Here is a 25,256-nt window from a genome sequence, read left to right as displayed (position 1 = left end):
GGTTGGGAGGAGATAGAGAGAAAATGAGGTAGTCAGATTTCTCAGTCGGAAGAGGAACTCAGTGCCAAGCTTGACAACCAGAGTTTATCTTCAGAACCTGTGAAGTAGAAGAAGAGGACCAACTCCCACAATTTGTCATCCTACCTCCATATGCATTGTGGCACTCATACAGAAAGAAATTTAATGTTTTTTTTTTCAATCTATCTATATGTACCACATAAAAAATAAGAATATACCACAAGCAATGTGAATATTGGCTTGAAATTCAGTTTCAATACCAAGGAATAAAGGTTGCTACACTTCTGACTGATGATGCTCCTGTCTGCAGCTGCACAGTTGCAGCAAAAATTGCATATGGTGCAGCCATCACTCTACACCATCTCCTGACCCACAGCAAATATCAGCAACACTGCAGTGATGTGGCAGTGTTTGCTGAACCATGGCATTGTTCTGCTTTGGTATTACCAGTACATACTGATTGTATTAAAACAAGAAAAGACCAGGAATGGGAGTGAACAGCATTTTGGTTTATTTTAATGTGGCATGATAGGCAGATGATTTTCTTCTAGGAACATGACACAGCATCGTCTTACTCTGTGATAGCAGGTTGGTTTTGCAGAAAGTGTCAGCATCAGCAGGTTATGCACTTAAAATGCTCCAAATGCATAAGAAAACAATGGTCAGAAAGAAGTGGGTGGACTGTCTCCCATCATGATCTGAGAAGTTATTCAACAAAAAAACCTGACCTTCAAAGCAGGTAATTTAAACCTGTACAAAGAATATAGTATATTCAAGGTAGTAATAATGTGACTGGGGAATTAAATATGAACAATCTTCACGGAAAATTACAGGTGAGAAATTTTCAAAAAAAACTTTCAAAACTCTGAGAAGAACTTTGAAAAATACGCATCTCAAACCCCTAAAAGTGTAATCTATTGAGTTACTAGTAATGATGAAAATTAGTTTATAAGGCGAAGGAGAAGACTCAGCGGGTAATAATATTTGCTTTGTGAACATGAGGACCTCAGTTCAAGTCGTGAGCTCCCATGTGAAAACAAAGGCATGGCTGCATGTGTAAGCCCCTGAATTTTGTGGAAGAGATAAGCAGATTCTGAGAGCTCGGTGGCTGGCTAGCCTGGGGACTGGGGAGACCCTGTTCATCATACCTATCATCAAAGGAATATGGAAAAGAGTGATGGAAGAACACACTGAATATTCTGCTTTGGCCTCTGCATATGTGTGCATGGATATACTCACAAACTATGCAGCAAACATAAAATACACACACACAAATTGGAGCAAATTTATTTGTATAGTTAGTTGTAGAAATCTACAAAGCTTGTTAAGATTTAAATGTTTAAAATCCATGGTTAATTATTGTAAAGCTAATCAACAGGCACTTTGAATACATTCTAGTCCATCTGCATCATAATCACAAAGTAATAATATCAATGGAAAATGTCATTGACTTATAAACTTGCCCATGCAAGTTTTTGTCAAACAAGATGAATAAGGATGATTTTCTGTACCCATACAACAGCTAAACAACTTATTCTTGCCTGTTTTCTTTGTTGGTTGTTTGCCTCAAATCAGGATGGAAATTATTCTAAACATGGGTAATGACAGTGACTCAGCCACATGGCCCATGTTAATTACCTAGGTAAATACATTTTTCTCTAGAGCTGATGTTAACAGTGACTTCAACTCCATATTACCAGGCAGAACAGCATTTAACTCAGACCACCAAAACTTTACAAAAGTCATTTCACATCTGAGTCAAAAATATGTATTTGCAGTGCTATATGGAGCAGCATGCCCCCTGTGCAGTTGAAAACGCAGTTTCACTAGAGTGTCTCAGACCTCAGTCATCTCTGAAGAGATTTTAAATTTTCAAAGCCCATTACATGGTTGAGGAGGGTTCTACAAAACTGTGATTATCGGTATTCATTCTGTAATGCTCTTCATTCCTGGTTCAGTTACTTAGTCTTTTCTTGGCACTTTAGTATGGATAGTAACCATCTAACATTACTCACACAGCCTTACCCACATCAGTCATGGCATCAAGACTGAGTTCCTCTGTGCCTTTGCTCCCCATATATTCAATATCTGCTGTTCCCTTTTAATGCCTATCTTTTGCAATTATGGAATATCTTTAGTGAACATGTTGCTGGCTTGCTGTGGACATACTCTCATCTCCTGGTGATCAGATGTCTCCCAGGAGCCTTAAGGTCTATCTAGTTTACAATGATGCATTGACCTCATTGTCAGTATAGCTCAATAGCTCTAATTTTTATTTATAAGACAGACATAAAATTATGTTCAATGTAAAAGGATCCTAAATACTTTTTTCAGACAATAATTTTATGTGGAAACACTCAAGTATCCATTTGATATAAAATAATACAATTTCTAAGTGTAAATTTTTGTGTGCTTACCCTTTTTAATTTTTGACAAAAATTATTTCAGATTAAAATCTAAGTATTTATTTACAAAGAAACTCCACATATCTATATAATACTTTGTCTTACACATGAAAAATTATCAATAGCTAATTATTTTCAGATAAAATTTTAAATTTTTAAAAGAGAGGAAAGTAATGAAATTTAAAATAGCACACCATGGCATAAAAATTATTAAAGACATGCTTATTAATAGCACAAGATGGTATAAAATAAGCTGATACCTATGATAGGATTTAAAAAAGAATACTTGAAATACCTTTTTATTGTTTTGGTTTTGCTTTTTAAAAAAATTTAAAATTTATTGTTTTTATTTATTACAACTTATTCACTTTATATCCCAGCTGTAGCACCTTCCCTCATCCCCTCCCAATCCTGCCCTTTCTCCCTCTTCTCCTCCCATGCCCCTCCCCCAGTCCCTTGATAGGGAAGGTTCTCCTCCCCTTCCCTCTAACCGTAGCCTATCAAGTCTCAATAGGACTGACTGCATTGTCTTCCTCTGTGGCCTGGTAAAGCTCGGGGGAGGTGATCAAAGAGGCAGCCCATCTTCCCCTTCCTAGGGAACCCACTTGGAGACTGAACTGTCATGGGCTACATCTGTGCAGGATACGAGGTTATCTCCATGCATGGTCTTTGGTTGGAGTATCAGTCTCAGAAAAGACCCCTGAGCCCAGATATTTTGGTTTTGTTGCTCTCCTTGTGGAGCTCCTGTCCCCTCCAGGTCTTTCTAGACTCATAGCCAAACATTGGGCAGAGTGCAGGAAATCTTGGTTTTGCTTTTTTGAGACAGAATTTTATAGCGTTCGCTGTCCTAGACTCCTTTGTAGACCAGGTTGGCCTCAAACTCACAGAGGTCCACCTTCCTTTGCCTCCTGACTGCTGGAATTAAAGGTGTGCCCCACCATGCCTGGCAATACCTTTCTTATAAAAGGCTTTTGCAGGACTGAAGAGATCTCTCTCCCAGTGGGAAAACACCTGCACCTGCACATGCACACATGCACACACAGACTCACTCTTAACATACTTAATAATTTAACATAATAATGGCTGTAGCTATTTCAAATGCATTAGCAGATTTTTTTCAACAGAAAATTGTTGAAAGGAAAAGAAAAATCAAGTATTACACTTAAACGAATGCTTGTAAAATTTTACCTGCTTATATCTTCGTAATAAAGGACTCTGGTTTTGCTTTTCTCTAGAATTTGTGATTTCCGCAAAATTACTGTTTTTTTTTCTTTGCTTCACTTTCTGTCTTAACCTGTATAATTCCTATCAATCAAAACGGTCATCTATTCCTGAGAATTAAAGGTGATCGGAGGATTTTTGTCTCAATAGTGTTTTAACTATGTATCTGTGTCTCTGTTCCTGTTGTAAGGACCAGTCGGTGACCCAGTTAATTTTAACATTAGCTTGTACCTCTATTCTATTCCAGAGAATAGGTCTACCTAAAATGTGCTATAGTCTGTGCCATAAGCCATAAATACTCAGCTTTTCTTTTGTAAGCTAAGTATATCCAATTACACAAATAATGAATTCCAATTACACAAATAATAAGACTTTGTTATATATATCATTGTTAAATCTTCTTTGGCAGCTTGTATTGTAGGTGGTTATGGTGGTAGTGGGTAGTGAAGAAATACTGCAATTCTATGGACTGGGAACATTACTGAATTGAAAAGAGTGCTTGCTGCAGGAGCATGAGGACTTGGGCTTGTAAAAAGTGTGCTTTAGCTAGCCTGTAACTGCAACACTGTAGGCTTGGAGCTTGCTGGCTGCCAGTTCACCCCATTCAGTGAGGGACTGTCCTTAGGAATCATGGGAGACAGCCCCTTCTGCTTCCTCACATGTTCACAGACAGGCACTGCACACAACACATTCATGTATACCAAACGCACACACACACAAACACACACACGCGCGCACTTGCACATGCAAACACATTAAAATATTTTACGATTCTACATTTGCATGATAACAGTGTTAAAATTATTTTATAAGATATTTAATACCTAATGACATTTACTCTATCTTGTTCCTTTCAAATTTATAAAAGTGTATGGAATTTGCACATGAATATTAGAATCACTACTTAATTTAAAAAGCTAATCTCATTGTTAGAAATTTCTGGGCTTAATATGTTGCGATTTAATTTATTCCTCAGATTTTTCAAGGTTAACAGTGAAAATTTATACTTCTCTTGTAAAAAGTTTGGTCTCCAGATCCCAATGTAAAAGAAGAGAACTGAAAATTGATATTAAGCCTCCACATATCTGACACCCATGCTCCAGTACTAATACCTTTCCCTCTCTCCCGGTCTTTCTCACCCCCTTTCCCCTTTCTCTCACACACAAATAAATAAAATGTTTATAGGCTTACGGGAGTGAATTTGGTACAGACATAATGTGACTGATGCCCTGTAGAAAAACATCTACACTACGATTCCATGCCTCAATATTCAGATTCAAAAGGAATTCTTGAAGTTTAATGTCAAAGCAAGATGTGTCCTGTGAAAGCAGTTTGTGCTTGGAATATCACAGAGATGCCCAACATACTTCTAGTGTGGTATTTCATACTTGGATGCTTGTCACATGTAGTGTTCTTGAAAACTTACGGTATGTACTTATATAAATAAAATTTTAAAAAGGAAAAAAATAGTTTGTTAACTATAGCAAAAAGCAATTCTAATTTATGATGGATGTAGAATTTTAAATTCCTTATGCTATCCATTTTAGGAAACCAGCAATCAAGAAACTGTTCATGTTATTTAATAATCTAGCTTCTTTAATATAATTGCAAAAAAAATTCAATTCAAGAAAATTCAGATAACAATTGATTAAAAGTATTCCAAGTGTTTATTTGATTTACTTTCAAATATCTGAATTCATATAACAAATGGAAAACAGTCCTTGAAAGGCAACTGTATTTTTGTCTGCATGGGCCTGTAAGATTTCAGATCAGCTCTGGTCAAGATTTTTGTGACTTAGGAGGGCTAAAGAACTGAGTGAAAGCATGCTATTAATACATCAGTGTGCTCAGAAATTTGATTAAAAGGGATTTTTTTTTTTTTTTACTTCTTCAAGGAAATTGGTTCATCAAATCTAATATACTGTAGTTGAATCCACTTTCCTTTTTAAAAGCATCCAAATTGTTTTTCCAAGGTCTACTCAAATAATTCTATGACTATATAATTACTGATTCAAAAGTTGAATCAATAGCTAACCTGAAGTTATAGATTGTTGTAAGCCAGATGACATTAAATGTGTTCACATTGCATTGTTCTGTCACATTGCATTGTTCTGTCACTCTTCTCCCAATTTTTCCTCTTTTCCCTCTGTGCTTTCCTATGTTATAACAAGCTAGCTCTGCATGTGTCTGTTAAAAGTAATACTATAGCCCTCTATTTCATACTGTTCTCCTGGTGTTTATCTATTCCGTAAGACTTTTACATTTTTTATGTTAATAAATTATATTAGCAGTCATTCTAGGATGCAGCAATTGTGTTGTAAGCTTTTCTGGTCAAATGGTAGTACTGTTACTACATTTTGCAGTCATAGAAGTGTAATTTGTTAGTTAAGTGCTGGCTGGAGAGCCTTGCGGAAAACAGATTTTGACATTGCTAATAAAAACTAACAGAGACTATGCAGATAGAGAAGAAAAAATTCACAGTCATTTATTCATCCTCAGTTGAGGGCGTAAATGACAAAAATGTTATGAAGAATATTAACAGCACTTTCTCTAAAACTAATGCATATTAATTACTTCTAATCAAGTAAGGTTAGATAGCAATGACATTCTGTAGGGTGACTAGGCTTAGTGTAGTTGTGAAATTATTCAAGATAGAAAATGCAATTGTTTATTTAAACTTGAAATCTTTGTTTTAAAGGAGGTAACAAAGCTTAGGTCTCTACTTTCTCTATTATAATTTTCTGTATGTATTTCATTTATTTATTTTTAGAAACATGATATGTAAGTTCCAATGTACATAACTTATAATAAAATTTACATAACGGGGTGCTATACAAATCCCACTTATGAAGCATTGGTTATTTTAATATTTGGAAAGTCTTAAGCAACCATGATAACTATTCCACTAAGATGATTAGTAAATTTTCAAGTTTATTCATTGTACAGTTTCCCGATTTAAAATGAAAAACTTTCAGAAAGTCCAGGACCTTCATTTCCTATCAGTTCTTCCTGTATCTTTTAAAATAAAACTTAAATTTAGAAATCGTTAACACATCTGCATTATTTGGAAGCTAGAGTAATAGAACATTCCTTTCCTATATCTAAGATATACTCCCTACATTTAAACAAACATGTTACTTGCTTAATTTCAACATGTGTTCAGTGATTTTTTTTTCTATTAAACTATCATAAATTACACATATGGGTTCAAATGCTTATATTCCCACTCCGAGGAGACAGGGCCCACGTACCAAACATAGGAAAACCCAGCTTGCTCCTCAGCCTGTCCCCACAATGAGGAAAGTCTGTGCATCCGCCACTGATACTAATATGTTGTGAAAAAATAAGTGGTATCAGACTAAAAATGTTTATTATTAGCCCCTATAATTATTATGGCGGTTATTTAACCCAGTATTACAATCAATAAAAGACTTAGACACCTATTAGATTGATTTGCCTTATTTTACCTTGGGCTGGACAGATAATTCTACCTACACTGTCTCATATCTCCCAGCTCTCATCCCATGCCACCTGCTTTAAACATTCCTATCTGGACCATTCTCCATCCATAATCTCAAGATACTTGTTTGTATTCTTCATCTTCCTTTCCACATCATCCTCGGAGTCCTTCCTTCCGGACCACATGGTTCTTTCTGTATCCCATGGCAGCTCTCTTTTCTCCTTTCTCCTCCACATTTTCTTACTGTTCATTGCACACATGCATTTATTGGCAGGTAGGGTGTATGGTCTCTTTATGTGCAAATGGGCTCTCATATGACCTCTGTACCATACTAGCTTTCCAGCTCTATTCCACTTTGTGGTTTTCCATCTTTTCTGGCTCTTCATGATACTGGCAAATTGAGAACAGTGGTATCTTGGCAGGTCCAAAACTAGCAATGAATATTTTGTCTTCACTTAGGTTAATATTATGCCATCTATTTCATGTTTTGGTTTTATTTTCTACAAATACCCCTGAATTCCTGCCTTTTAAACTTCTGGGGTGAATATGCTAACTAAGTTTGATTTGTGACACTTTTAAAATTCTACAAAAGATGTTTTATAAAGCACCATGTGGCCAGAATGCCAATGCATTTTACGTGCAAGATTTGCATGCTTTCTACTGTAGGACTTATTTGTCAGTCACCCAATAGGGGGATATTATCTGTAGTTCTTCTCTTTAAAATATTTAACAGAGATTCTCTATTTTGTGGATCCTATTGTGGGACAACTGTTGTGTGGCACACAGGTGGAAATGGCAGCCTGAAACTCAGCCACTTTTTAAAAATCGGTTCTTTCTTCAGCTTGATTTTTAAAAGATTGTTAAATTACACAATCGTGTTTTCTCTTTAAACACAATGCAGTACTACTTACTATACCAGCACAGCATATTTTTCCTAAACAGTTTATTCCACAATTTCTAATTTTTCTTGGTGTAACTTTGAAGACTTGTCAATATGGTCACATTTCTTAGCTGATAATAACACCTGTTCTTCTGCATGCTGTAAATTTTCTGGAGCATTCCATCTGCCGTCCTTCATGTCTTCTCTAGTTGCCCCTGAATAATATTTCTCAGCTTTATAGATCCATTGCATGAGACATCAGGGTTCTAACAATTCTCTCTCTACACCTCTATACCTGCAGTTCTGTTGTACTAGAGTGTCCCATTGTTAACCTCATGTTTAGTTCACAAATTCTAGTTTCTTGGGGTTTAGAACCTGCTTATACCCCAACCCAACTGCTCTTTCTTCCTTCTCTTTATGCAAAAGAAACAGTTGGTTACTCAGCCACATGAATATATGTGTGTCACACATGAGCAATTGTTTCATGATACTGTGTGTGTATGGATAGGTATTAGGAATATTTAAATATTCCACATTCCCGTGAACTCAGGCTACTGAACAAACAAGAATAATAATAATCCATGGTAGTTTTTCTTTTTTAGCATCCAGGATGCATAGCCTGGACTTAAACAAACCAGGCAATACTTTCTGTGAAACTAATAACTGACTGAGAACTAAAAGATAAATAACGGCAAGGCAGACGTGTGTATGTATAATAGAGTATCTAAGGGAAGAGTTGAAATCAGATGCAGACCCACATGAAGAGATAGAAATTGTAAGGAAATTGTAAAGAATGCACTAGTAATTGTATGTTGGGAAGCAGGATGTGATATGAGCAGACATTATGACTTTGAGGTCTTAGGTCTGGAATTCCAGAACATGTTGAGATTATCGATGAGAAATGTGACATTCTGTATAGCATAAACCACTCCAAGTTACCCACTGAGTTTGTTCCTCCCTACCACAGCCATGTATTCAAGACAGTGGAAAGGAAGCCCTGCTGAAGTTTCCAACAAGCGTGGAATAGGTTTACCTTAATGCAGATCTTTTGCTCTGTCTGTGGAAAGCAGGGGTGCTTAATGAGAAAGTTCGTCTCAATCCTTAGAACAGCCAAGGTTCTCGTACCCACTTGCAGTCCACCCACAAATATTGCTCATAAGATTTCTCTATCACTGTTATCTTGCTATGATTAATATCTAGTGCAGTGGTCTGTTCGTGAATTTTCTATTGCAAGGGGCTTTCTCCAGTACATTATGAGTCATAGGCATAGACTGAAAATTAATTTTCTGTTTACTACAAATTTATGTTCATGTGTATGGAGTTTTAAATTGTGCTGCACATTAGCTTCAATTTTAAAATGTGTATGTAATATATGTGTGTGCACATATGTATGTATGGTGTGACCTCCATGTCAGGTGTGTTCATCCATGCAGGTGTGTGTAGAGGCAGAGGTTGAAATTTCTCCTTCAGTCCCTCTTCTACCTTATATTTTGAGATAAAGTATCTCATTGTTTCACTGTACTAGCTGGCTATAAGGTCTCAGAAATCTTCCTGCCTTTTTCTGAGCACTGACGTTACAGATGTGCACTGCTATCATATGAATATTCCTTGGGTGCTCGGAATGTTGTGAGTTCAAGGCCTGGGCTACATCCTATTCCACGACAGCCTGAGCTACAAATGATACTGTTTCAAAAGAACAAAAATGAAGAAAACATCCTTGCCTTTAAAAAAAAAAAAAAACCCATATTAACACTATTTTTCACTTACTAAAAAGAAGAGAATATTTATGCAAAATCTTGTATATTTTATTTACTTATTTATTACAATTTATTCACTTTGTATCGCGGCTGTAGGCCCCTCCCTTATCTCCTCCCAGTCCCACCCTTCCTCCCTCTTTTCTCCCCTAGTCCACTGATAAGAGAGGTCCTCCTCCCCTTCACTCTGACCATAGCCCATCAGGTCTTATCAGGAGTGGCTGCATTGTTCTCTGTGGCCTGGTAAGGCTGCTCTCCCACCCCCAGAGAGAGATGATCAAAGAGTCTGCTACTGAGTTTATGTCAGAGACAACCCCTGCTCCCCTTACTAGGGAACCAACATGAAAACTGAACAGCCTGTGGGCTTCATCTGAGCAGGGGATCTAGATTCTCTCTGTGAATGGCCCTGGGTTGGAGTATTGGTCTCTTTAGGGACCCCAGGGCCCATGATTTTTGGTTCTGTTGCTCTTCTTGTGGAGCTCCTGTCCGCTCCAGGTCTTTCTATCCCCTCCTTCTTCATAAGATTTCCTGCACTCTGCCCAAAGTTTGGCTATGATTCTCAACATCTGCTTCGATACCATGATGAGTAGAGCCTTGTATCTTAGAGTTTTCACATAAAAAAAATGATCATGATCAGTATATTAACATTTTACCTTCGCGCAGAACTAATAGGATTTGTCAAAATATTTTATTATGCAGTGATAAATTTAATTAGGAAGCTTGATCTATTCTTGTTATGCTTAGGAAATTGCTGCAGTTAGTCTTCTCCCCCATATAAATCATTTTCAGAATTACTCTATGTTTTGGATATACCCTAAAATAAACAGAAGATTGCTAGATAAGTAGGCTGGTCTTCTACCCTGGATCAATATACATATATAGGGTGTACTGTACTAGGTAATTGTCTTTAGTCATGAAAGTTCTTATATTATCTTCCCTCTTTTGATAGTTCCTCAACTGGATTAACAAAATAGTACATGTGGCTCATCCAATACTACTTTTTTATGTATTAAAGATTATATTCAGCCATCTCCTAAGAAGAGAACTAGGTGGGGGGACGCTATACTTGTGAATCAAATGTTCAAAATTCCTTTTTATTACAGAGAAACAAACAACACAGTAAAAAGATAACAATGCACCAGGCAGTTTAGAAAGATGATTGGTTGGTGGGGTATAATAAAGAAACATGAAACTATAAGTAGCCCTTGGGAGTATGATTGTTGAAGATTTCTCTGATGAGGTGTTACTTAGCTAAAGCTTAAGGGATAAGTGGTGCATTATGTGTAGGTAAGGTGATGACATAGGGAACACTGGAGTTGCTGGGCTCCTAAGACAGACATCAGCAGGAAACAAGACCTACATGAGAGCAAGCTTGGCACGCTCCAGTAACTAAAAAAGACCTGACTCCCTGGAGGATAGCAAAAGGCAGAGAAAGTAATGTGAGATGAGGACAGAGCTGAGATAAGCCAAGTCCTCGTGGATTTGAAAGCCTCCGTGGAGTCAAAATTAAACTCTGGCTGGCAATGAGGCACTATTGTTTTTTAAAGGGTAAATTATATATGATCTACAGGTTTGAAACATGAGGAATGGAGGGTCAACGACAAAAGAGTAAAACACAATTAGACTTTCTCAGTAGACTTCTTGAGAGAGTGATGGCTTGGAGTGTAGGGAAGTTTGTAGACAGTGAATTAATTCATAATACATTTTTATATTTACAGTCATAGAGGCAATAAGAAGATTATGCTGGGACGATAGTAGCAGCAAAAACAAAGTGTTTTTATAAGAACATGTGGCTAAGTGAGTCTACTATCTGGGAAGTAAAAGAAAATGCCTACATTTTGTTCTGTTTACTATTTTCCTGGTTGTTCTAAATTACAGTACGCCTTCCATCCTGCCTTGATGACTGAAAACTTTAGTATGGAATTTACTATCTGCCTCTATACATTTTTTTAAAAATGTTGCTTTAAAAAATAGAAAATTCTCTGAGAATGCAAGCATTGGGTAAGACAGGGCTTTGAAAGGATTGTGAAGTAGGAGTCTAAAAGTGGTGGCTAAAGGCATTGTGACCTGCAGTATGTAGTAATATGGGAAGACGGGCTGCTGGAATTCTAGTCCAACTCATTCTGTTAATGGTATGTAGTACCACAAGATGTTCTGTTCCTTGAAATTGTTTGGGGTCATTAATAGGGGGGGGATAGTCACAAGATACTAAAGTATTATACTGTGTAATTATGACGGGGAGAATTGTCTAAGATGACCCAACGGAAGGATGCTCAAGGACTTGAAGAGAGTAGGTTAGTGAGTAAAGCAGGAGGCCAGAAATTTCATGGAGCACAAACAGGAAACCGGAGACGAAGAACTCCTTCAAAAGGAAAGGGATGACAAAGAGCCAGTTCTCTGTCCTCACATAAATGCCAAATCTAGTAAGTGAACACGAGTCCAAGGATCTGTCTTCAGATGGATAAGAAGTTGAAAGGACAGTCCAGGGAGCCAGGAGGCTTGAGTCTTTGGAGAACTGTGTGATCATGTGACAGTGGTTGAGTACAAAACATGTTATGTTCAAGTAATACCAAACCCAGAGTTCCTTTAGTTAAGAATACACTTCAGTAATTCTGAATCAAAGAAACAAAAACATGAATAGACACAAAATGGATTTAACAAAAATACCGGAACACAATTTGATACTTGCTGGAGATTTTTTTAAGTTTACAATGAGTATTTAGAGCATCATTATTCAGAAATAATATGGCTGAGTCTTTTGTTACTATGGCTCCGTTGGACAATCTGAAGCTAGTTCTCTATATGCACTGTGTGTGTTCATATGTGTGCATCAATTAAACTGATTATTGGGGCAAAGGCTACAATATTTATCCAAATTTCAGTGAAGATCTGATGATGAAACAATAAATCTGAGTACTGTAGGAAAAAAAGACTATAATGTATAAGTTGGTTAATTTTAGTCCATGGTCTCAAAGACATCCAGCCAACTATTTTGAGCTACAGACAAGGATCTAGAGATGATGGGGCATTTGACCCCAGCACAGAACCTGAGGTCAGATACCCAGAATCCAGATGTGGTACCACATCTGTAATCCTAGAGATCCTCAGGGAAAGCCAAGACAGAGGTTTCCCTAAAGGCCACAAACCAGCTACCCTGCTGTATGTAGAGGCAAACAAAACGAGATAGAAGGTTAGGACTGACACTAAAGGTTAACCTCTGACCTCCACAAGTATGCCAGGGTATGTGTACATCCAAATTCATATGACTACCACATACACACACGCACACATATATGCAAAATACATGAAAAAATATATGAAAAAATAAAACTTGTGTGCACAAAAGAAATTATCATCAGTGTTTAAAGTGGGGAGGATTTTAATTTTGGAAATCTCCAGTTCAACTACAGTGAGCACTTCTTATCCATTTATGTAGATTTTCATTACAAAAATGAAGAATAAATATTGTTTATGAGGTAAAAAATTAGAATCCTCTTATACTGATCATGAGAATTTAAAGTGGTGTAGTTGTAGAAAATCACTTGGAAATTCTTCAAAAGAACTTAATATATAATTACTTATTACCCAGAAATTCTACTCATTTGTATATATGCACAGAAGTATCAGAAACAGATACCCAAGTAGATTTGTATTCACTAATGTTCACTGCAGCATCTTTACACTATTCAAAAGATGGAAACAAAGGGTCCATATGATCTTGTAAAATAAGAATGTGTGCTGTATGTGTATAGTGAAGTATTTTGCAGCCACAAGAAGAGATAAAGTAACACCATGAATAACCATTGAAAGCATGTTTTTTCCTAACCTTACTTTGCTGGCACTAGGAAGATTATGAATGTTGTTTTTATATTATTATACCCACTGAGCCATTTTCTGCTCATTTTTATTTTTAACTTTGGAAGTAAAATTGTGAATTTCATTATATGTCTTCAAATTTTTGCCTAAGTTCTTTTTACTGAGAGCCCTTTTATAGACATAGAGATAATGTATAACTTACTAGAGTTTACTTTTTAATCATTTCCCAAGATTATCCATTTTCACATACATTGGCTGAACATAAAAATTCAGAGAAGTTTATTACTTTATAACTGGTTAATTAATAAAATAACAGCCTTATAAATCTATCATATGTGTTTTTTATATTCGAGATATATTTCAGCCTAGAGACCATAGTCCATTCTTAAAAGAGTATTTTTGGGCATCTGTAGTTGGTCAGGCACTGTTCTAGGTAGTAGCAATATTATGATAAATATCACAAATATGTTTTTATACTTTTTCAGCCTATTTCTGCCTTCAAATAGTCACCATAGCCCTTCTCCTTTTAGTCTTCATGCTGTGTGCTTTGCTGTTTTCTGGGTAGTGTCTGTGAAGACCATTATGAGCGTCATGCAGGTAATGAGGGAGGTTATGTGACTATCACTCTGCCTTCAGCCTCCAGTGTAGTGCTTGCCTAGTATGGATTTGGTGAATGTTTATTAAATGAGTGAATATATTGGAAACCAGAACCTAGAAAAAGTCAAGTTAGTTCCTTTTTGTTTTTTTAACAACAGGATAGGCAACTATGTCAAATGCTGATGACAGAACAAACAACACGGTAACGAAGAATGTGTTTACCCAGATACAGTTGTGATGGATGGTGTGGGTGGGTTTACAGGAAAAGTAATAATTGAGTAGATCTGAGAGCGGTGTTGATGTTTAAGATTGGGTGTTAAGAATATAGAATTCTTTCAAGAATGCTGATTTAAGGAAGGTTTGCTTTATCTAACCTGGTGCTGTAATCACAATTGTTCAAATTAAAAGTGATCCTTTGTTGCTACATAATACATATTTTTATCATTGCTCTAGTTATCTTTCACATAATGTTATTTAAATTTGAAACCAATTAAATTTTCAATTGTATTCAATCATAATATTTTTAAATCAAATCTTTTTATATAGAAAGTAATCCTTATTTATTAATGAAGCTGAATAAATTGTTAATGAATGTATTTTACATCCCTGATAGAATTTTTCTTCATATTGATGTAGTCAGTTTTTCAGTTTTCAATAAATTTAAGGCAGTTTTATTAATTTTTTTGTTTGTTTTATTTTGTTTTCTCAAGACAGGATTTCTCTGTGTAGCCTGAGCTGTCCTGGACTTGCTTTATAAGTCAGGGTGACCTCGAACTCAAAGAGATCCTCCTGCCTCTACCTCCCTGAGTGCTGGGATTACAGGTGTGTACCACTGCACCCTGCTGTTTTATTAAGTTTATTAGTTCCAGCTGTTTGGGGGTATTCATCTCTCAATGGAGCTGTGTTCTGCCCTGCCTCACATCAGTATATGGTTCTGGATTTTTCATCATGAGAACACTGACACTGAAATCAACTGAAGACACCGATGTTTCCATGCACATTTTCCACTAAACTTTTATCCAATTTCTCATTTGTTATTTTTGCCTGTTATAACTCATTATACTTACAGAAGTGTCTTGTTCCAATTATGTTAATGCCTTTGGCCACTGAAAAGATCTAAGCGAAAAAGTGCAGTGTGCATAGAGGAACTCCATCTTAAACAGGAGTGTGCATTGAGTTTAAAGGAGCCCAGGGCACATGTCGCAGAATATCCGGAAGCTGTTCTAAGCGCATTGTCCAAAATTACAGTAGCACAGAGAATACATTTTGCTACATTTCTATGAAGACTTTGCTGAATTGTACCTTCCCTTAGAAATGTGATTTTTAGGTTTTGGTGTTGCCTTTAAAATAAAAACTTTAGGCAATTTTCTACATCACTGTTGCTCTTTGCCATAGGTCTTTCTTGTTATCAATACATATTTTGTAATTCCTCTCAACAAATGTGACATCAAATAGCAGGGAATGCGTTTTGCGAAGGGAGCAGGAAGAGGGAAGTTGTAAGGAAGGACAGGAAAGGGAGGTGAGTTCAGTACCATTATGAAGTGCACCACTGTGCAGTGAAACCAGTCTCTAGCAGTGTGCGTTGGAGGTAGTGGTGTCCTGCACACCTGTGTTTTGTGTTATATAGAACAGGTGTGCATTTTTCTGTGGCTGATTCTCAGCTTTGTTGTACCTTATTGCAGAGAGTAGTAAATGCTGCCATTAAGCAAATAAAATGATAAATAACTGGCAGTTTAGCTTAGACACTAATGGAGTCTAAAAGCCTTTAAAATGACAAAACCCAGCAACTTTTATGATTTATAGGCTCATTTGTGTTACACAGTTTGGTCATATACTTGACAGTGTTCCTCTTTTTTTTTTTTTTTTAACTCTCCTAAAAATTATGGTTTTGTGTTACCTGAGTGAGAAGCCATTAGAATTTAGGAGCAGAATATAACAGAGTCCCAGCTAAGTCTCCCAGTGTTGTTTTGGGGCTGCCCTGCTTGCATGGTTCTGAGGTAAAGACAGTAATTCGGCCAATCCCCAGTGTATATTCTGCAACAGTGGCCCTGTGCACTGCCCTCAGCGTGCCTTGTACTTGCTGGAGAGTTTCTTTACGGATCAGGGGTTTCTCTTTTCTGTCAGTGAACACAGTCTGAATGGCGCTGGCCCAACATGTGTTATGTCAAATCAAAACTCTAAGAATGACATAGCTTGCACAGTCTTCAGTTACCTGGTGCCAGGCTTTCTTTCTTTTTTTTTTTAAATCTTTTTTAATTAATTAATTAATTAATTTAGATTAATCACAGGTTATTTACTTTGTATCCCAGTCGTAGCCCCCTCCCTCATTCCCTCCCAACCCCATCCTTCCTTCCTCATCTTCTCCCTGCCCCTTTCCAAGTCCACTAACATGGGAGGACCTCCTCCCTCTCCATCTGACCCTACCTTATCAAGTCTCTTCAGGACTGGCTGCAATGTCCTCTTCTGTGGCATAGCAAGCCATCATTTAAGCTAGACTGTTTTGGCATCCTCAGAGCGCTCTGTGGTGTCTCTGAAAGCAGTGATGTAATGTGATCTGTGTCCTGTGTGGTCTGAGAACCTGAATAACATTTTGCATTAGCTGCATCGATCGGGAATCCTTTCTAGTCATTTACTAGACAATTAATACAGTCTTGTAAAATGTCCCCTGCGTATTCCTATAAACTAGATTGTTTTACCCCAGGACCAAAAGACGCATCAAGATAGACAAGAGTAACTGGCACTGATGAATAGAAACAGGAAAATCTAAATCCACAGTTCACATTATTTTCCATCCATCCTTAAAAATGAGCTATGCTTGTTCTCTTGAAATTTCTATGAAACTGAGGAAGCATATCTTTACAAACTCAAATTTTTTGTTGATTAAAATATAAAAATATAACAGATATACTTCTATAATTTTAGTCTTATTTTTGTAAAATTCCTTTGATCCAAATCCGTTTCTAAGAAATGACAAACATCTTTTGCATCAGTGCATTAAATCTTTGTGATTATTTTTTAATTTAGTAGTTTTACACTTTTGCGCATTGGAGTGGCTTGACTTGAAATGATAGCAGCATGGGAACTGTAGTGCACAGTTGAAAAGGCTCAGGATATACTTATTTCTGATGCAAGTCATGTTGTTTGGATCACTGAAGAAATGGCTTCTGTGTAAAACATGCCTGCTAGTAGCAGCCTCAACATTACTAACCAGGTGTTGTCATTGCCTTAAGGCATGTCCATAAAATTCCTATACTGTGCCATAGACTGTCTAAATCTCACTTATATGTTCCTGATAGTCTGTATTTTATTTAAAATACATCATCAATAAAATTAGTATTCATTCTTATATTTTAAAAAAGTTTATGATTTACCCATAAAAATATGAGCTCCTTTAAAGGTGTTTTCATATATTCTTTTTTTTCAGAATTTTTTTCTTTATTAATTACACTTTATTCACTTTGTATCCCCCCGTGGTTCCCTCTCTCCTCCCATCCCAATCCCTCCCTTCCTCCACCCTCAGCATGCATGCCCCTTCCCAAGTCCACTGATAGGGAAGGACTTCTTTTCCTTCCTTCTGATCCTAGTCTAACAGGTCTCATCAAGAGTGGCTGCATTGTCTTCTTCTGTGGTCTGGTAATGTTGCTTCCCCCTCAGGGGGAGGTAATTAAAGAGTAGGCCAATCAGTTCATGTCAGAGACAGTCCCTGTTCCTGAACAGAACACCAACAGCACAGGCTCTAAGAGCAACAATCAATACCTGGGACCACATGAAACTGAAAAGCTTCTATAAAGCAAAGGACACTGTCCTCAGAACAGAACGACAGCCTACAGATTGGGAAAAGGTCTTCACCAACCCTATATCTGACAGAGGGCTAATATCCAGTATATATAAAGAACTAAAGAAGTTAAACAGCAAAAAACCAAGTAATCCAATTTAAAAAATGGGCTACAGAGCCAAACAGAGTTTTCATATATTCTTATCTGTTGCAGTTCCTAACCCAGAGGCCTTTCACGAGTACTGCATGAGGATTCATTCCCTCACATGAGTGTTATGCTCTGGATCCTTGGTTCTCTGGAACCCACATGCCTGATTTAGACTACAGAAAAGGAGTGGATTCTAAAATATTTTTTAATGGAGCAGATATACCGACTACTTTTATTTCAGTTGAACATTAGAACTTTAGGGCCATACACATTCTGTTAGTTTATTAACATTATGCTATCTTCTGTTTTCCTAAGTTTTCCGTGTAAAATGAAAAGGGATGTTTTCTGAAAATGAGTCTTCCATCTGCAGGTACTACTGAGAGGGTGTGCTTGATCCAGGGGACAGTTGAAGCACTGAACGCAGTTCATGGATTCATTGCAGAAAAAATTCGAGAAATGCCCCAAAATGTTGCCAAGACAGAACCAGTCAGCATACTACAACCTCAGACCACCGTTAATCCTGATCGCATCAAACAAGTGAGTGTTTAGTTGGGAAATCAGAGAGAAATGTCCACAGTGTAGCATGAATTCCTTTCAGAGAAAGTACTTCAGTCTTAACATAAAAATATTTAAAATAATTGTATCTAAAGTCGTCATGAAGTTTTTGAAGTCTTCCCCAGCCTTTTTTTTTTTTTTTTTTTGGCAAATCAATCTATTGATTCACTGAATTCACTGAATCATTTATTAATGATACACTCAGAGGCACTGATGTGACTCTTTATGATTACTTTTTTACAAATGTAGAGATAGGGGTTTTATTAATTTATGAAATATATTCTGTTTAAAATATTGCATTTCTTAAATAAATTATAAAACTGGAAATGATATTCATATTCTGAACATTTCCAATGCCCAACATTAGTGACGTTTGTAGTTCTCAGTATAGGTGTTGCATATAGACTTCTGCTTTGTTAATTTGTCATGTTTAATGTTTTATCAACACATGTATAAGTTAATTTGTACCCCTAGTGTTTGGTCCTTTGTTATCAGTCAGCTATTACATTTTGTATCACATATGTAGTACTTAAATACCTGTTATAAAGGCCCAATGTTGAATTTTAATGTGTGGGATTTTCTGTAAAGAAAATTTTTTTCTTGACAAAAACAATGTGAACTTCTAAGACTGAGTAATGCTTGAAATGATGTAGAGAATGACATTTCTTGATGTTAAATAAGGCAGATTCTTTTTCATAAATATTTTAGATATACGTATTTGATATTTATGTTCATAATTATTGTCTACTTTTTTGCCCTTTTATTTAGCCACTTATTTGTGACTAGTTTTATTAGCCACAGATTGTGATTTTAGAATAAATGTATTATTTATCAATTAAGAAAAAATTTATTTTCATTGTAATAAGTATAAAATATAGCTCAAAGTTCTATTAATTTCATGTTTCTGAATGGAAAATATGTTAATGAGTGCTATGAATCATAATTTTATCAATATGTAGATAAACATAAGATTAATCATATATTAACTTTAAAATTTATAACTTGATAATATGGTCAAATTATAAACTAACATTCAATTATCTATTAACAGTTATTTTAAAAGTACTTCCTTGTTTAAACATGAAAATAGGCCTTACTCCATCTAAGTATCACTACCAAGATTCTCCACTAGTGTTTAATAGTTCAGTTACTCCAAAACTGTAAGGAAGTGTCTCCCTATGGAAACGTAGCAACATCTACATACCTTCTGCATACTAGGTTTTGTTTGTTTGTTTGTTCACAATCATTTAGCAGTTTGAAGTACTTACTTTATCTATGCTAGGTGAATACAAAATAGTCAAAACTACTGCTGCCTTGACAATTATATTAGGAATTTATCATATTAAAAAACAAGGTATAGACATCCGGGTTAAGGTCATGTAGGGTTAGAAAATGTCCTGAAGGAGCACTGAAGTATCTGGTCTCTGTCTGCCGTAATCCAGCCCATGACTTCCCCCTTTTCACCCATAACTGTTTATGAAAACATTCAAATACTTAGGTGGCCATTTTGGTGTTTTCTTTTTAAACAGACATAAGATTATACTTTGAATAGTATAAAAGTGCATCTAGAACAGTAATGTCTTTTTTTATTAATTGTGTAGGCGCAAATACTATTTTGTCAAATAATAATATGAATCATTATTACAATTCCAGTTTTAGCGAAGGTTACATGAGATTGTTGAATGCCACCAGAATTTTAAAACATTTGGCTGAATTTTGTTTGCCCTTTTTAAATGTTTATTGTATTTAATATAATTTTTAAATATTAATATTGCTTTATATAGTTTCATATGCTCAGAAACATTTATATGTCTTGATGTTCATAGAATTAAAAAGTATTGTAAACACTAGATTTTCATGTAATCAGCAATGTGGATAAAATAGTGACTACAAGGGTACAGGAAACAAGCTGATTGTGCTGAGGGAGCATATTCAACAGACACTTTCTATATAATGTGAAATCTATGCCAAGTTTCTTAAAATCTGTAGGAGAAATGTTTCTGACCTCTAACTTAGATAAGTCTTCTCATGTTCGACACTGCAGTTCTTTAACTTTTTAGTTATCGAGTTCACAGATTTAATATGTTTTACCAAGCTATGATCTAAGTAGTTGTCAAGTATCTAAATTTAAATGGCTATAATTTCATTGCTCAAGGAGTATTGCCAGGTACACACTACAAAATAAGTATTTGTAAAATAAATTATTTTGTCATAGAATACATAAAAGTTATTTTATTGATGCTTAGAAGTTTAAATGTTAATATAGAACCCATAGATGTTTTGCCAAGAGTGCAACTCATCACAAATGAGATAACATTTGCTTTTGCTGTGGGCTTCAGTCCAAAATAATTTTTTTAAGTATTAGTTACAAATATTCTTCTTTACAGCATTATTTACAGAATAAAATTGGAATTAAGAAAATGTTAGAGCCAAATATATATCTTTTTTATATAAACAGATGCAAGTGAAAATAAAATTATGAATTTTGCTACTGTTTCCATTATTATCCTGGTTAGTTGTTTGGGGTCAACAATTTTAAAGTTTTGCTTTTAAAAAATTTAAGGTATACTTCATACTCAGTATCAGAAATCAAATACAGTTTTCAGCAAATCTGATTGTAAAAGTGATGAATTATCACTACCTGCCATAGTTTTCTAATAAATTATATCCTACATTGTATCCTAAGATACAGTTTAGTAAATGAGTACATTTTGTAAACCATAATACTCTTTCAAGGTGTACCTAGCCTTCATGACTGGTGGCATCATCCAGATGTAGTTTCTCAAGGATGCCCTGTATGCTCATCTCAAAAATCCCCCTGCAGGACAGTGATGAACTCTAGTTCCATACCTGAGACCCAACTTAGTGTAATAGATATTGTAGGCAACTCAGTTCTTAATTCTGGACCCTTTTTTAAATTCAAGCATTATATGAAAAAAGGTAGGTTGAAGAACTTAAACAGTTCTCTTAACACTTAAATTACCAAGAATTTTCTTAAAGTATGTCCAGAATTTTACTTTTGTCATAAGTTGGCAAAAAAATAACATTCATCAATTTTTGAACATCATTTATCCAAACATAAATTTATTAAAATACTTTCTTATTTATAAAATATATGAAATGATAGTCCATGCACTTGATACTAGCTTGTCTTGTGATATTGCTTAACCATGAAAATATGAAAGCATACTTAAATTGCAGAGGTGTAGTGTAAACAGTATTCCATAAATCTCAGAAGAGTCTGCTTTAAGAAGGATAAAAGCTCTCTTAGGAGGGTGAGATATGATGCAGGTGGAGAGAAGGCTGTCACAGCTCTTGAGGAGTAACAGCACTGGCTGACTTGGAATATCTGTGCTAAAGTTCAGAGAAAATTAATTTTAGTTAGGTATGGTGCAGACAGATAAGCAAGACCTTACCTGTTTGGCTGAAGGATGTTATAGACTACAAGGTCATTCCTCATTTTCTGAAAAAGTTCATTTAATTCATCTTAAAGATTATTAAAAACTGAAGGCTTCTTTTAATTTTGCTCCTTGTTGTGCTTAAAACAAACCAGATTTTGAAGGTGTATGCAGGCATTGTTATTGGTAAGAAAATAAAAACAAATAGACCAGTAAACTAATCTTGTAAGGCAGACAGGGTGTTCATGAAAATAAGCTAATTGGACAGGTGCTTTTTAAATATTTTGTTCTTAAGGAGTAATATCAGGGATTGTTTATAGAATACTACAGAGTTAGGAGAACTTTGTGATTCATGGAATAATATTCCTGCCTGGATGGCAGATAAAGAGAACAGTTGAGGTCTGTTGCTTATTGCCTTTTCTGCTTTATCTGTAAATATTAGATGTTAATAACAACTGATTGTTATAGAATGTTCAAAAGAAAAGCTGTATTTCTTACAGGGTGTGTTTATGGTAATAGTCTCTAGTCCAACAGGACATACATTTTAACAACAATTCCACAAATACTGGGTTAAACATTTGAGTTCTTAATTCTTCAAAGCTTAGTTATATCAATATTTTACTAAATGTCTAGTGTTAAAAATCTTGATATTTAAAAAATGACTTTATATTTCAAAAAGTCGGCAGTTTTAGGAAGAAGCACAAGAACTCTGTGAGTTCAAACCAACCTGCTCTACCTACCAAGTTCCAGTCTAGTCAAGGCTGTATAATGAGACCCTGTCTTAAAAAAAAAAAAAAGTGTTTCTGTAACAAGTAATTCAGCCTGTACTATCTATTGAATTGTTGAATAGTCGTTCAAGCTAAATAAGTAAAAAGGTAAGCCTTCTCTTTGAAAGGAGAAGAGGAGAGGGAGGCCTTGAAGTTACTGTGTCCTTCATGATCACTTCTTGAAACTGAAAAAAAAAAATTAGAAAAATATTTGCTTTACAAATGCTATACATTACATATTTATCCACATAATGATATTACATGGATAGTCAGTTTATTACATATTCACAATTCATTTTATGTGCATTTCATAAACTCTATATGTTAATAACTATATAGTAAGTTGAAATAAATATTTTGCTTATAAAATATAAAAGAAAATATCACTGTACTATACTTATATTTTATGTCAAAACACTTAACATGGGTTTATCTTTCATATCAGTAGACTTCAAGAACAATTTTCACAACTATTCCATTGGCCTAGTTAATAGCCTTTAAACTAAATGTATTATTGCAATATATTCATAGTCATCTGTTTGCTGCAGCAAATTTCCTTCTAGAATCAGAAAAAGCAACTGATAAGAAAACTGCTTGGAATGTATTTGTTACTGCAAATTATAAAACGAGGCTGGATTTATGCCTTAAAGGACTAGGATGAGTAGTAGCTAGGAAACTTGTCAAGTTGTCACATTTTTCTGTCCTTACTACACCAATATTTCACACTAGAAAACACACTAACTCTTTGCTGGGACATTTCAATCAGCTCATCCTTTACACACTTGATTAATCCTCACCTATGTGAAATATTAAAATGTAGCTTCTTATCTAATCATCATGCTCAGTGATAAAACTTTAAGTTATTTAAAGCACATTAATATAATTCAGGTTTAAATTATTTATCTTACCCATAAAAGAAAGGGACTGCAACCAAATTAGTAAGAACAATTTTGATGAATATGAGTTGTATCAATTATTAATAGATATTTGGAATATATCGAAATCATAGGAATAGCAATAAAAATTTTGACAGATCATTTGAATCTAAGTTATTACAAATTCTGAACCTCATATTACTACTTTTACATCTATCTCTTTGCACCATTTAAGCACTTCAATGAGGATTTGTATCTGGAACAAGATGATATCATGCAGTACTTCAAATGTATTCTATCCTGATTGGGCATGTAAATGCTGAATCTGGGTTCAGTATGACTCTAGATTTAACATGTATTTAGTCATAAACATGAGTGTTGAACTAAGGTTAATACAGGACAGATGCTTAAATGCATGTGACCCCTCCCATAATACAATGTCATTAAGCTAGGTTGGGAAAATGAAGTCTTTAATGTTGAATTTATACAGCATGTGGTAGCATGACGCTAACAGTGCGTTAACATACCATTGCACAGAAAAGAAAATATATGGTAAAGTGGCTTTTAATGATGGAAAATGATATTTCCCTAGAAGATTGACAAGAATTAATTACAAAGTGTCAAAATAGAAAAGAAAATATTCGAAACTTTTCAGTCTTCCTAAGGCTTTACCCTGACTTGCTTTCTTTTCCAGTTCTTTGTGTGACTTGAAAAATTCCTTGGCTTGACTCCACATTAGCTCAACTACTTGTCCTGTTATTTTAAGTTTTAAGAAAGAAAATATTGTTTAAAAGAACTTAATGAATCATTGCCTAATGGTGCAGGTAATTTGATTGTTACTAGAAATCAGTGAGTCGACACCAAACCTTCAAGCTTATCAACACTTTTACTCTTAGCTGCTTTATTCTATCTAAATTGGAAAGTTCTGACACCTTAAATACAAATATATGACCACAGGTACTTTTATTTACTTTTCCTAACACTGTCAAACCTCTAAAGTTAGGCCTTTGCTCATACCTGAGTATGATGGACATGTTTCGATTGCCATGTAACATAGGTAATTAATATACAGTCCCCCTTCGGTAGGCTTATCTAAACTAGAAAACCATCCCATTTACCTATTAAGAAATATACCCTTTAAAAGGCTTTACCTAGCCATGTTACATGTTAAGTTCAATATGACACTTACATTAAACTCTCAACCCTTGAACTTACTGCCTTGTTAGAAGTTAAAGATTTCTGAAAAATTCAGGTGAATGACCCAGTGAATATGTATGGTTTGCTGTGACACATTATCTGTAGCATATTATGTGTTTGCAAAAGGACAAAAAATTCAGTTCATAATATCTTGTGATTATTTTGAACATAGGCATATAGCACTATAATATATTGTACTCTGTTTTTAGTGTATCATTTAACACAAATGATAAAAATGATTTTTACAATGCCACCATTTACATGTTTATTAATATGAGGTTAATGTTTACATTTTCAGATGGCTCTAAGTTTATTAAAAATTAATATTTTAGAAGATAATGTGATATTAAGAACTTATTTTTATGTATGGATCCCTAAGTTCATGTGGAA

The 25,256-nt window shown here is 35.2% G+C and overlaps 1 protein-coding gene across 8 annotated transcripts in view; it reads left to right on the top strand.

Moving 5' to 3' along the window:
- Positions 1–25,256, top strand: part of Nova1 (NOVA alternative splicing regulator 1) — a 134,395-nt gene that overhangs the window by 93,574 nt on the left and 15,565 nt on the right. For all 8 annotated transcript variants that reach the window (XM_055616677.1, XM_055616676.1, XM_055616679.1 and 5 more), the window contains one exon: positions 18,445–18,611. In XM_055616677.1, the coding sequence (XP_055472652.1) occupies positions 18,445–18,611 (167 nt within the window). The remainder of the gene's footprint in view (positions 1–18,444; positions 18,612–25,256) is intronic.

This window comes from Psammomys obesus, unplaced genomic scaffold, assembly GCF_907164565.1.
Source record: "Psammomys obesus unplaced genomic scaffold, mPsaObe1.curated_primary_1811, whole genome shotgun sequence".
Classification (NCBI taxonomy): domain Eukaryota; kingdom Metazoa; phylum Chordata; class Mammalia; order Rodentia; family Muridae; genus Psammomys; species Psammomys obesus.
This window is presented reverse-complemented; position numbering and strand designations above follow the sequence as displayed.